The 14855-nt window shown below is 38.7% G+C and overlaps 1 protein-coding gene across 1 annotated transcript in view; it reads left to right on the plus strand.

The window, feature by feature from the left end:
• The window catches only part of TENT4B (terminal nucleotidyltransferase 4B), a 41029-nt gene that overhangs the window by 15637 nt on the left and 10537 nt on the right, over window positions 1-14855 (plus strand). Inside the window, exons 2-5 of the mRNA XM_030227754.2 lie at window positions 5494-5617; window positions 10541-10587; window positions 13326-13446; window positions 14461-14568. Of these exons, the coding sequence (XP_030083614.1) occupies window positions 5494-5617; window positions 10541-10587; window positions 13326-13446; window positions 14461-14568 (400 nt within the window). The remainder of the gene's footprint in view (window positions 1-5493; window positions 5618-10540; window positions 10588-13325; window positions 13447-14460; window positions 14569-14855) is intronic.

A 14855-nucleotide genomic window follows, 5' to 3' on the forward strand; every position in this document is an offset into this window, starting at 1 on the left:
TTCAGGACTCTAATGTTTGGTTTTGTCTGAGTTTGTAGGTGGGAAAGTAATTTGTGATCTTTACAGTGTCTGCTGTTGTTCCTACTTCATTATTCAGCACATGCAGATGGTAATGGTAATCTAGAAAATATTTTATTAAGCTTGTGGAAGAGCAGTGTTAAAATTGAAGGTTAATTTAGGAAGGTGTTGAATTCCCTAATAACATTGTGAGGGAGAGAGTGAGGATTGGGCTTTCTGTGTCTTTACCTCAGTACAATTATTGTTCAAAACTAATTCAGAACCAAGTAGGTCATGAATAGTAGGGGTAAAGCTTTGTATAGTTCATGAAACTTAGGAAGTTTTGGCAGAATTTACCAGTACCATCCTTTTCTTAGTAAAATACCTTTGGAGGCTTCAGACTGAAGTTATTCTGTCTCCTGTGCAATGCTGGCTTTCCTTTTGGGAGTGAAGGGATGGGTGCATGGGTACTTTGGGTTCTTAAGTATTGATGCTTTCAGTGGCTAAAAGACCTCAGGTTCCTCCTTCACATTCTTCTCCAAAGACAATTATAATCCTGAAATACCACAGTATTTCTCCTTGTTTCCTTCAATTTTTAAGAGTTTGAATGATAGAGGCAATTAAACACTGTCCTTTAGGAATTACTTATCCAAAGAAAACTCAGATACAAAAGGCTCATTTAGTGCTGCAGGACTATGTTGCAAATATCCCTTAAACTCGTACAGTTTAAATCATAGAGTTTGGGAAGATGAAAGTCACCTGTGTGACTTTCATCTTGCTTCAGCCCACCATCCACGGCATTTCTAAATAATTTAGATTTTCATCATTCTGCAAATGAAACTTCCTTCAGAAATCCTGCCAAAACCAAACTATAGTGCATGAGCATGAGATGATTTTTTTTGAGTGTAGTTGATATCCACTGTTTTAAATTATCTTCAGTGACGTTGCAAATAGCCTTTTGTGTGCAAAGGAATATATAAGCCCAAGGCAGAGGAGCTCTTTGGGATGGATGAGCAGAATTTTGAACAGTTGGAGCAGAAGCCATGGGTAACGCCCTGATGAGAGAAATTAGAGCATGCATGCCTGCGTAATTTCTCCTGTGAAATGAAGAATAAAGAAGAGCTAGAGGAGAGTGGAACATAGCACAATTCCAGAATGACTAAAACAGGAATTTTTTTAAAACCAATTATTCTGGTTAGTGTAATACAGTGTGTTGAGACACAAAGCAACACTTAGCTGCTATCCTGTGATGAAGCAAAACAGGTCAGAATGATCTTCACCTCGCTGGCTGCTCTGCTTTAGCAGGACTGGGCTCTGCTTTAGCAGGACTGGCATCTACTTTAGCAGAACTGGACTTTGCTGCTCAGCTGCTTGGGACAGTGGGGCCTGAGGGAATGGTCTCACTCAGCCCCTGGTGTGGCTGTCGAGCCCTGGGCACTAATTCAGTCAGGCTGGCTTCCTCCAAGCTGCCAAAATCTGTGAGGACAGTGGGCTGCTCATTTATTCTGCATCTGGATCTGAGTGCAGAGAAGTGACACTTGCAGTATCTCCAGTTGTGTTTCATAGTGTGATGTCTCTCCCGGTGTCACTGTTGGTTCCAGTTCTGGACTTGCAGCAGGAGAGTTGTGCTGGTTTAGGTGTCAGGCAGCTGAAGTGCACACACATCAAGTGTATGTGCTAGGCCATGTTATCTGTGTGCTCTGCATATCAAACAGAAAGGACAGTTTGTTCATACATGATTATTTTTTAATTGGTTGCCAGACGTGCAGCAAGATTCATACTCCAGAACAATGTCTTATGTAAAGGAGCTTGAGATTCCTGAGTTTTACATGTAGAGCCCACAAGTTGTGCTACAAAATAAAGTAAGTTGTGATCAAGCTAAGAAAGTAATGTAATGCACTATGTTCTATAGTACTTGCTCCTCAGAAAAACTGCAGCTTTTCACCTAAGAGACTTCAGTCTCACAGTCTTGTGTTGCTGGTGGGGCTGTTCAGTGATGTTACCATGGGTAGTCATTCTTGTGATTTTGCAGCCATAGTTTATTTTTAATGATGCATCACTGTCCCTCTTAGTGGGACATGAAACTAAATTGAGCAGCTTTATAATTCTGTTCTCGCTGTGAAATTCTGATGGAATCAGCTTACCAGACTTGAAAACAGGTGTGATGCAGGTAAAACTTTGTTTTAAAACATGTTTAGAGAAAGTGTAAGAGAGCTTTTTATTTTACTTTTCCCCATGTGTTAAGATTTCCTGAAGTACAGGACAAAGATCCACTTATTTACTCCTATTTGCTGTAACAAAAATGGCAAACTAATGCTCTTGTGCATGGCAGAGAATTCTCTCCATGCATCCTGAGTATGTTTTGGGTGTGCTTCAGTATGACTATAAAGCCAAATGAAATATCTTTCAATAGTGAAATCAGGTTTATTACAGTGTAATTTCCTTCTATAAACAAGTCTCCTTTTAAGGACTTTTATCTGAAATTACTGATGAATGTAATGGTATTAAATAATAAAGTACTGTTATGATGCCAAAAAGAACATCTCAGTCTCTTTGATCTTCATTTTGGCTAAATATAGAAAATTTCACTAGAGACTTTTGTAAACAGACTCTATTAATCCTAACAAATTGTTTTGAAAAACAGCAACTCTAATAGATGTTGATTAAGACAGTGAATAACCTTGAGTTTTAATTTTCAATACAGCATGAGTTAACTCCACATTAATTGGAGTCACGCCTCTAAGTCATGTTGTTCTACTCTGAAATCCATGTGAGCCTACTTCTGTTTGTCTTGGCTTTAATTAATCATTCCCTTATTTCTTGGCAGCAGCCTGTTATTGGGCAGGGAAATATGGATCCAGGTGTAGTCTTGAGCCCCTGTAGCTTCTGCCTGCCTTCTGCACACCATGGCTCTGTGCAGCACAGGAGGTCCTGGCAGCAGGAGTCTTGCAGCAGATGAAACACAGATATGTCTGTACTATTTCCAACTGGAGTGCTGATGAGAACTCTCTAGTAGTCTTTAAGCCTTTCTTCTGTCATTGAAAAAGTTCAGATTTCATTCTTTTCTACATGTGTAGTGTTTACTAACATTCAGTGCATGTGTAATGTAGGTTTGTGTGTTTGCAGGTAGCTTAATTTTTTGTTTTGCCACAAAAATTTTCATGACTACCTAAGAATAAGAAGGATCCCGTTCAAAGAAATGAAGGCATCTGTTATTTATGTTTAGAGAAAGAAATACATCTGGTTCTGACAACACATGGTTATTTTATGTGCTTCTAAAGAAGGCAGCAATTGATATAATTATCTGGATTCAGAGTGTCAGGGGAGTTAATAAAGAGCAGTGCCCTGAGAACTGCAGTGTGTGTATGGCTTGGCTCTCTGTGCACTTTGGGGACCTCTTTTCTGATTGCTTTGTTCTTTCAAAGTTCCCTGATGGGACAGGGCAACAATTAACTTCCATAAAGCACGAGCCCAGGAGCAGCTGGGCCCGCTAATGATGGGCACTATGGATTTGTGCTGTGCCATGCATGAATTTCTCCCCAGGGATACTCCCTTGGTATCATCCCAGTGTCTCCGGCCATTCAGTGCCCTCAGAGAGCGTGGTGTTGCTCCTCGTGGCTCGCCGTGCGTGTGGGGATTCAGTCCTTGCTGAAAACGCTGCCCCAGAGCAGTGGTTCATGTGCCTTGTGGGTGTAACCAGTCTGCTCCAGCTGTCCAGAGGAGCAGAGGCAGAAATGGGGTTGGTGTTTCTTGATCAGTTCCCCGCTGTGTAGCCCCTAAAGACAGACCTGACTGCCAGGTCTGCCTGTAAACTGGTTTAACAATTACAGTTGAAACATAATTTCTATTTTCAGGGGTTTAATTAAGGGGTCGGGGTTTGCCCATTTTCCTTGCTACTTCTGGTTTTGAAAGCAAGATTAATAGTCAAGCATGTGGAAACAAATTACAATGCAGTACACGTGATCTGCAGTGAGGACAGAATGAACTTGGTCATTGAAGTGCTCAACTTGTCCTTTATCACCTACCTGAATCCCGTGCTTGCACTGGGAAGATAACGGTGAGAAAGTGTAAATGCCAACACATGGAATAGCAGTGAAAAGTAGAACTGGCTGAGAAGCTGAAGGCAGAGTAGTCAGTCTGGTGTAAGAGGTGGTTTGGAATGTGCACATTAACTCCAGGGTGTAAGCTTCCAAGGAGAAGCAAGAAAGCGGCTGTGGGAGGAGGTAAGAGATGTCCTTTGTCAGAGGAGTTTTTCTCTTAGCCTTGTCTGTATAGAGAGTAATGGCAATGGTCACCCCAAGCTGCCAGGCTATTGTGACCGTTCCCCTAACTTGGGGTGGAGGGAGGGAAGCTTGAAGTTCATAACACTGCAGTATTGGAAGATCTTAACACAGGTGGTGTGAGCTCTTTGCCTGCTCTGACTCTGCTAAACACAACTGTTGGATATTTTAATCAGTTTTGTTGACACCTGTATACAGCTTCCAGTTATTAACATTTGATTTATTTAAGTGTGTGTGCAGTAGGGAAGTATTAGATTCCCCATCTCAGCTAAGGGCTTGGTGTTAATAAATTGCTCTCTTCTGGTGGTCCCTCAGAGCTTTAATGAAAGATGCAGTTGTACTTGGTAACTAGAAACAATACATTCTTAAAAGATAACTAGCTATTACTATAATGGTCATTGCAGGAAACAAATGAAATCAATTTAGTTACTCTGTGGCTGGGATTATATTATTAGTCAAGTTGATGATGTGTTTCTGGTACTACAGAAGCTCAGACATTTGTAGCACTGTATGAAGACATTTTTATTTCAGCTCTCATTGCAGGCAAGCTAAACATAACTCACTGACAATGAAAAACACATGTAATATGGTAAATTATATATGGGTTAACTGTCAGTCACTTATCCTCTGAGCAATTGCTGCTGCATGCGTGCTGCGTATTTTCTGGGGTTATGGGGGGAGAGTACATTTTTAGTTTATGTGACTTCTATAAGCAGTAAAAGAAGCAGTTTTTCTAGCTCTAGTACTGGCACAATTACTGTCAACTTTTGCAAGCGTGGTGCTGAATACAGACTGCTGCCTGAAACTCCCTGCCTGGTGCCAAGGGGCTGACTAGGAAGTGTTTTTGTGAAGTGTGTACTCAGAGCTACAGCTGCGTTCATAGTTGAAGACTGAACCATTTCTGTGTTATGCTGGCATTAAAATAGAGTGTGACTTTCAATGTGAATTGAAGGCCCTTGGATTTAGATTTGCTTCCATGCTTTTAGCAAATCAAGTGCAATATTGACCTGTTGGCATAAGAAGCTAATTGAAACTAAATGCTACAAAGTGTTGTGAATGTGGATTTTTTTTAATTGCATGGTGCTCTAAAATTGCCCCTTTAAATGAAACTGAGAACTAGGAGCTTAAAATATTTTTTGCTAGAATAGTTGATATTTTATTTGCATGTGGGGTTTTTTCTGATTCTTTGTTCTTTCTCTTTTTATTTCTTTCTTAGTCTTCATGAAGAAATCATTGACTTTTATAAGTATATGTCTCCCAGACCTGAAGAAGAGAGAATGCGGATGGAAGTGGTGTCCAGAATAGAAAATGTTATCAAAGAGCTCTGGCCGAATGCAGATGTGAGTAGGACACTGTTTTATTTGTTAATATGTAAAAGCAACATTTTGTACCTGTTTACTTTATGAATGTTGAATATTGCAAATGCTGTTTATTTTTCCATGTTAAACAAAGACTTGTGATCTTGAATAAATCTGTTAAGGTGGTGTACCAACAATATCACATTGCATAGACCATGGTATTTTTAATGTTCAGTTAAACTAAATTGATATATTTTACAAATCTAAAAAACTCAGGAGTCTGTGTTTAGGAAGAAACAAATCTGTAGATCTGTGTGCTGAGCTGTGTAATGCCTCTTTCCACTGAAGATGGGTTTTTGCTAGTATATACTCATTCAAAACAAATTTCTCCTATGCAGAGCTGTGGGGTTTTTTGATAAAGGTTAGATTAAAAAGAAGACAGAGAAGTTGCATTTATAAGTCAAAATGGTTTTATGGGGACACAGTTGGGTTTCTGGCATAATTGAATCTAGTTTAATTATATTCTTCTACTAATATTGTGTTCATTTCCAGACTGTAAATTTCTAGCTGTAGTCATCTATTTGTAGATAACAGTAGCTGAAAATAAGGGCTTGTTAGCCAGAATAACAAACCAGATTCAGACAGCAGAATCTCTAGTATAAGGAATGCTCTTTGATCCTGCCACAGTAAAAGACAGTGTTTTGACACGAGTGACTTAAATCCACTGTTCATTTCAAATCTTCTTATCCTGTTTTTTGGAATGCCTTTTTAGAAATCAGCAGAATATGACAGAATGTGAATTCTGTATAAGCTCTATGTATGTGATATGTGGGTTTGTGTGTAAAATATACTCACATTTTCCAAGTGGTTATTGTTATGGACAGTGTATCAGAGAGCATCATATGGAAGGAGCACTCCACTCAGTGACTGCTGCCTTTGCACAGCTGGAGGGAGGTGTTTGAGTCATTACTCCATGTATCTGGCAATTTTCTCTTTGAGCAAACGCAGTAACCTTTCCATGGGAACTGTGTAAGAGAGCAGCATGTGCCACAGGTGTTGCACAGCTCTCCTCTAACCCACTGAAACAGTCAGTTGGACCCTAATCAAGAGCAGGAGTAGTGGACAGGCATTAGTGTAGGGAGCAGTGTGGGTGCCACATTGCCAGTGCCTTAGAGGAGAGGATTTCACCAAAACCACTGATGGCTTCAGCCTAGAGATGTTGAAATTTCCTAGGCAAGTTTGTGTGCTGCAAACTTGACTAGTCTAGTGGGGTGAATGGATTTATTACCAGGGGATTGATCTCTCTTTGTTACCACTAGCACTTTGAATGGGGCACAAGAACACAGTGCTTCCAGAGATACTCTGTGCCTGGTACAGGCACAGAGTATCTCTGGAAGATATACAGATACTCAAGCCTGTGTACAGGCTTGATCTGTAAAAGTCTTTTGTATTAAAAGTAACCTTTTGTGCACATATATAACATATATGTGTGTGTGTGAGTGTGTAAGTTTGCATCCTTGAGAAAAGAGTCTTTCTTTAAGCTGCTGAAAGTTGTTTGTAGCCACCAGGTATTTAAGGAGGGGAAGCACATTACAAGTCCTACCACAAGTGACAGCTGACCACTGGGCTTAGCCATAATGTGACTGAGAGGAAGCACACACTGTGTAGTTGAAAAACCAAAGTTCACTTTTCAATTAGTGCCAGTTAAATCTGCCAGGACTGTCTTTCTCCACTGTGCTTGAAAATGTTAGAGAGCAAGAGTGTGCCAGTTCCTTTTTCTCAAATCAGTAACTGTTCTTCAAAGCCCAACTGCATTTTGTCTGCAGTTGTTACGTTGAGGAAGAATTCTCCTTTTGTATGTCCTTCCGTTTTCTGGAGGCTAAAAGGGAACTGAATGGTGACAACAGCATTACTGTGGTGTTATTTTTCTAAAATTTGTTTTGCCAGATCAGCTTGGGAACTGAACTGTTGAACTCAACTGTGTTCGACTTGGACAGTCTCTTGTAATTTTTCAGTCCTTGGAGTTAATCACTAACCTTTTGACAATCTGTGTTGGTTTAGCTACTTCTAAGATTCAAGTTTTGGGTGCATGCTCTGGGAAGGTGGAGTGTTATCTGGTCCAATGTCCTCAGCTCTAGCTGTAGTGTAAAGTGATGAGTTAATGTTTAAGCTGTTCCTTTTGAGTAGTTGATATGGCCAAACCAGCTTAAATAAACTTGGAAGTTAAACATACACATTTAGCTTGTAGTTTCTCACTAAACACATAGGTAAGACATAAAAAATATATAAATACATAAAAATCCAATACTAAGAAAAGAAAAATATGGCTTCATGAGTTTAAATGTACAGGGAATGTACACATGGAATGTGCCTGAGCACATCCTTTTTTTTTCCCCTCCCCTGTTCCACTTAGGAAAAGGCTGAAAAAGCAGATGGAGGGGGGGGTAAAACTAGGTATCCTAAACTGTTATTTTATTTATAGAAGTTAGCAATTGTGTCATTTGCTCTCTTACTCAAGGGAATGTGCTTAGAAGGAAACATTCCTAGTAAGTGAGAACTGTTCTTGGCATCAGCAGGGCTCTGACCATAAGAAACACTTTAATTACGCTGAAACCAAACAACCCAAAACATTTAAATGAAAACTTTTTAAGACAAATATTTTTGACAAGTTCAGTAGGAAAATTTGGCTACTAAACAAATAAGTACTTATGCAGTTGAATTTAGGATACATTTGTAATGATATCCTCAGCTTCGTGTCCATGTGACCCCATAGATCTGAAAAGAGGGAATGTTACATATTTCACACACTTGAATTATGAAAATACTGTGATTGGGAATGAAGGTAGAAAGATGAACTCTATTTACTTCGACAAACTTCAGAAAATTCTACTGAAAGATGTAGAAGAAAGGGAAATTAAATTGGCCGTGGATTTTTTTTTGTTGTTGTTTTGACAGAGGGATTTTGGTACCAGAAATTTAACATGCTTTTGTGGGTTTCCAAGTTCCTTTGTGCTTAGTGAGCATATATTTGGACACATACTGTAATTAAAGCTCCTTCAGGAACTGTGGAATTTAATATGAACAAGTTCACAGAAGTGTGGGATAAACAGTAACAATCACATAGAGGAGTAGGAGTCATTACAGTACTGTGAGGACTGAAGTTATCCTATGAGTGCAAATACAGATCTCTGTCCACAGGCAATAAAAACATGATCAGCAGCATTGGCACAACACAAAAGCTAATGCTCACATCTTAAGCCATAATAGTGTTCTGATTTGGGATGCTTTCAATACATCCATGGCTACAGAGCTTCAACAATTTAAATTCCAAATTGATAATAAATCAAAGTCCTTTAAAATTTGTGTTCTGATTTCTCCACTCTTCCTCTTTTATCTTTCCAGTTTTTGTGAGAGAGTGGTTGAAGTGTGGGTGTGGGTTTCTTTTTTAATAGTTCAGTGTTTCTCATACTCCAAATTATTGTACAAGAGCAGATGTTGTCTCATTCCTTTTGGTAAAGGTCATATATGTTGTATCAGTAAGTTTATGAATACTTTCAGGGTTGTTTATTCAGTAAAGGCTCTCTTTGCTGTTCAGCTGAACACACGATTTTGTTTGATATTGTGAAAGCACATTTAGTTTTTTCTGAACCCATCAGTGGCTGTTTCATTTTGCAAAAGCACTTTTCTGGTGGTTTTGGTGCCCAAATGAATCCTGGTTTGACTGAACCCAGTTTTAGAGGATACTTTTATTACTACCCTGGATAAACATAGTGTTTATTATTATTATTATTACATTCTTAGCTTTGTGATGTCTTTATGCTTTTGTACAATACTGATGGTTGTGCTGTGGCACCTCTCACAGGCTTTGCCAGTTTGAGAAGCTATGAACTTTCAATATTAAACTGTGTATGTACTTTATATTGGGCATGGGGTGAGGGGCCAAGAGAAGTGAAGTGATAAAAAATAATCCAGAAGAAGCACTCCAACTGCTTCTTAGTCTACTAAAGTATGAAGGCACTTGCAAAACATCGTCTTTTCTTGTCTCCCCATTTTTCTTATCCTGAAGGGGAAAAACGTAAAAAGTGGGTCACTTGACATAAAAATAGGTGGCAATCAAGCTGATGTATGAGACTCATTAAAGCAGAATACTCAAGTCTGTATAAGGTGGCTGCAGGAAACACATCAGAAGAATGGCTGAAAATTAGCCCGAATGTGTAGTTATTTTTTACTTTGAAGTCTCCCCAACCTCACTTTGAGACTCAGCAGTTGAGTTCGACCTCTCTGCAAGGCTTGGCTAAGTAATGAGAATGTGGTTTTGGACAGCTTACAGGGGAAACCTGATGGTTTACACCTCCAGTGCTAGTAAAAATCCAGCATAATAAAGTAATTCTGTGGGATGTGAAGCTCTCTGAAACTTCCGTTTGTTGTTTAAGCAGAAATAGACAGAGTTGTGCTACTTGCTTTGTAATGCAGAAAAAAAAATGGGTCATGATAGAATTGTTTTTTTTTGAAGTATGCAAAGTAATGGAAATATGTTAAACTTCGAAATGCTTTAATACTGAGAGATATACTTTGAGATGCGAAAACAAAAATCAAATTAAACTGATACTGTTTTTCTTAAATATTCTGTCATCGTTAAGTATTTCAAAATCTTGGGTTCTGGGTATTTGACAAATTTGGTCATGGGAACAATTTTTACATTGCAAAGCAGTTGTTTATTAGAAAAGCCAAAGTTATTAATGTTTTATGAGTAAAAAGAATGAGGATCAGCTGTTTGTAGTACATTGAAGATGTGTATGCTTTAACAGAAGTGTTCAGTGCCTGTTAGCAATACCAAAATCTACCAATGGAGGGTAGCAATAGCCAGCCTTTACAAGCAGCTTAATAAACTTTGTCTTCTGAAGCCTGAAAGTTTTCTTAATTCATCCTATATGTTTTCTTATATATCCTTTTCTTGTGTTTCAGGTGCAGATATTTGGAAGTTTTAAAACGGGTTTATATTTACCTACAAGGTTAGTAATTTTTCAGTGTAAATTCCACACAAAAGAAAAGTAACTTGTTTGACCTGTAACCCTGGGGTTATTTATCTGCTCTCCCAGGATCTGTGTTACTTGTGTCAATACTTGTTATGCTAAGCAAGTGTTAAGCTATTAGTTCTCTGCAAAGTGTACAGAAATGCAATAAGACTATTGACTGTAACAGGCGTCTGTATAGATCTTGCATGTGTCAGTAGAAGGTTCTGAATTACCATGTGGTCAGAAAAGGCTTATGTTGGAATTTGGCTTCATTAATAGAAAAAGATGTTGGCCCTAAAAGAAAAGCTAAATTTTATCTCCACAGGTGACTAAATTGAAACCTTTAGCATAATGTTGTTAATGTTAGTGCTGAAGAGAAAATGTTACAACAGGGTTTTTTTCCTTCAGTCTTCTTTTGTGAAATCTGTACAATAGTCAACATCTACCTTTTCCAAATGTATTGCTAGTTTTCATAAAGAGTCTTTAATCAGTGACACTGGTATCTTCTGTGTAGAAATTGTATTTATGGCAACTAAATAGAAATGGAGTAAAAGGCTTAAATGGCTGTAGGGGATAAACACATTTAAATAGCATAAATCTGAGGATAACTTTTGAACTGAGTTCCATACTTTGGGAACAGGAGGACATCTAGTACTGACTGCAGGTGAGGGGTATCCTCATCATTGTTCCATCTCTGTTTGTAAAAGAAAGAACCTGACAGATGGTTTAGTTTCAGGAGTTGTAAGGAAGTCTAATTTCTCACTTTTTGTTTGTAAAGCCAGAAGTGAGGTGTACAAATACTCATTGTTTTCACATTTGGCCTCATTCCTGGCCTTATTAAAATTTATTTAAAATAGGCTTAATTAAATATGATTTAATGCTGGTAATGCTAGAGATATATTCCTGACCACTTGATGGATACTTTACTATATTTGTTTGATTGTTTTGAAACAGATATAACAAAAATGTTTTTCTGTTGTCTTATACTGCCTTTCTTGAGTATTTGTTTCAGGTGAGGTTTTGGGGGAGAACAAATGCAGATACTTCAAATGCAGTACATAAACCCACAAAAAACCTTCCTGTGGCAGTGCTTGCCAAACTTTCAAAATAGTCATCATTTCTGTGTTGCTCATTAATTCACTGTTGCCTTCTATCAAAGCTTCCCTTTGCCCTAGGTTTTCCCTACCTCTGAGTTTGTTTAGATCTCAGGCTCTGGGGTTCAGAAAGGCCTGAGGTGTGTTTTTAATGCTGTGTGTCTCTGTTGGGATTTGCTCTGCATCCATTAGCTGAAGCTGCTGGTGAAGGTTTGGGCACACAGTGGCTTTGCTGCTGGATCTCTGTGTCCCTTTGCAGGCAGTGTCTGTGCTCAAGGTGGCAACAGAGCTGCTTTTTCTCTCTTGGTGTGCATCAGGAAAATGTCTCCTGTTTCTAACTGTCAGCAGTGGGTTTAGCACTCATTTAGTTTAGAAGAGACATGTCCAGCAGCATTTCCTGCTCTCCAAGCCAGTTTTGAACACCTTTCTGAGAGAGGCTGGGTGCTGCCTGTCTTTGTCAGCCCAGTAGTCTGTGGCTGAGCTGCTGCTTCAGGAGACAGCTCATCTAATGCAGATGCAGTTTCTTTGGGATTGTTAAAGCAGTGGTGTTTGTCAATCAGCACACCTATAGAATCTGTTGCAGGGGGAAGTATTTCTAAACTTCCTTGTGTTTTCTGTTACACAGTTTCCCATATCACTGAAGCACCCTGCTAGCATAACTATAGGGTTACATGCTCACCTCCTTGTGGTCCTGACCAAGCAGGGGAATCAAAGGACTTGGGGAGCCAAGAGGGAGGAGCTCAGGATCTCACAGTAGCCCTCACTGGCTCAGATGTGACACCAGCCACCTTCTGAATTTGAGTTCAGGGATTGGATTAGGGTGTCAGCTTCCTGTGTAATGAAGTGATTTTGTGTGTGCATAGGGAGGAAGTGTAGTAAGATGGAGACACCCTTCAAGGAGCTGAGTTAATGAGTGAAGTTAATTAGTGGCTTGATCATATTAAATAGCTTGTTTCTTCCAGAAGTCCAAGTTGCCATGTTTTCTTCTCCCTTACCTTGCTCCCTGTTCTTGGTACTACAGGCCAGCAGCTTACCCTGTGCCTTCTGGTGCTCTGATCATCCAGAAAAGCAACTTAGAGATGCAAAGAGGCAGGAAATGACCCCAGAATGTTCTGTGGGTCTTTTAAAGGGAGGAGTGAAGAAGGTTTCTGCCAGACCCATTAATAGGTTGAACTGCTTTGCTGTGGATTAGGCAAACACTGGACCTGGAGCAAAGGAGGAGACCGGGTCATGTCATGCATGGTGGGGGTAGAGGATGGGAAACAGGACTTTTCCTTTTGGTGTCAGGCTGTTAAATCAACATTCCTGATGAATACAGCCCAAAGGTGGTGATTCACAAGTTCATTTCTTGTTCTGAATCACTCCAGAGAAGTTGATCCCTCTCTGTTCACAGTGTGGCCTGAGGAGACTAATTTTAAGCTTAAGCTTTGCAGCCTAATTGATTTATGTTTATCTGTCCCCTCCTCTGGGTAACCTGAAATGGTCTGTATTTCCCCAAGTGTAAGAGTTTCCTCAGAAAAATCAGAATTATTTGGTTCAGCTATGTTCTGTCAGCTTTATTCAAGTTATGTATAAATGTCAGTTGTTTGTATTTTAAGTGTATCATTCTTTTAATTTGAATATTTTTTTTTTCCATTTCAGTGATATTGATTTAGTTGTGTTTGGAAAATGGGAGACATTACCTCTTTGGACCCTGGAAGAAGCTCTTAGAAAGCACAATGTAGCAGATGAAAACTCAGTGAAGGTTTTAGATAAAGCAACTGTAAGTTTGGGGGAAGGGGTATTCCCTTGTTTTAAGCTAAATTTCTCATCAAAGAAAGATGTTGGTTAAAAGAATGATTTTTTATAAGCAGAAACTTATTTTGTATATTACATTTGAAATAGAATATTACATTTGAAATAAAGAACTTTTTTATTTAGTATGATTTTTATTACTGACAAAATAATTGATACTGCAAAAACAGAAGCATTTTTTCTATTGTGGAAATTGTCTGATATTTCATATGCACAACTTGTTGCTTTTAAGAGAGATTGGACTAGTCAGTGTTGTGCATTGCTGTTTTTTAACCAGTGCATTTCGGGACTGAGTTTTTACATAAGTAAGTAATTTTTTTTCTTGCAAGTAAGCAGGTATAATCAGTTTTCAGATAGAAGTACTAAGTACAGCCTTGTCTAAATAGGTAGTGGTATGGCTTGCAAAAAATAGATTAATTCCATTATAATTTCCTACCTTTTGCTAATTGTAAGAGTATTGGGATATCTGAGTCAGAGCTGTTAGTTATTAGTAGAGAAAGGTAATTTGTGGTCACTCAGGTGGAGACACATCAGAATACTCTCCATATCTTGTACTTCTTAATTGTAAGTTCATTTTGGTGAGGAAATGATGACCCCAGTGACATGAGTTGTGTCATTTCTGATGTCTCCAGGACCATTTCTCTGTGTTTCTCCAGTGTTTGTCTCCCTCTGTGGTCTCCACCAGAGCTGAGCTGCTGCAACAGCAACTCACCCAAACCAATCCAAAATAAATCACCTGGAAGGTGAAGCATTAAGTTCTGTTCAGCAGGACAGTAAATTGAAAATAGTGTTTATGAGTTAGAAAAGCAAAGTTTCTGTAAACACATTGGCAAGGCAAGTAAGTTCATAAATAGGAGTCCTGATTTCACTGCCTCTCTATAAATTCATAAAAAACTTCAGGTTTTCTGGTGCATGTAAGTTATAAGTGCAACCAAGTGTCTCTTGGAAATCTGTATTGACTTATTATATCTTTCTTTTGCAGGTACCTATTATTAAACTGACAGATTCCTTCACTGAAGTAAAAGTTGATATAAGCTTTAATGTACAGAATGGGGTTAAAGCAGCCCAGCTCATCAAAGATTTTATCAAGGTTAGGTAACACTCATGGAACTACACACTGAGTATTTGATGACTTAATTTTATTTTCTGTTTTACTTCACTGCATCCTTACTAGAGATACACTTTTACTTTGTTGTTTTTTGTTGTCTGATAATGCTGAGAGGTGGTCTTAAGTTGTAGATATATTGCCTTAACAGGCATGAAGACACTAAAATACAAGAATAAAATGTGGAGTAGTTCTAAGTGTACAATGATTAAGAAAAATGCACTGTTGCCTGTTTTAAGTGTTCTGCTCTTTTAACTGCAGTTCATTGAGCT

This window comes from Serinus canaria, chromosome 11, assembly GCF_022539315.1.
Source record: "Serinus canaria isolate serCan28SL12 chromosome 11, serCan2020, whole genome shotgun sequence".
NCBI lineage: Eukaryota > Metazoa > Chordata > Aves > Passeriformes > Fringillidae > Serinus > Serinus canaria.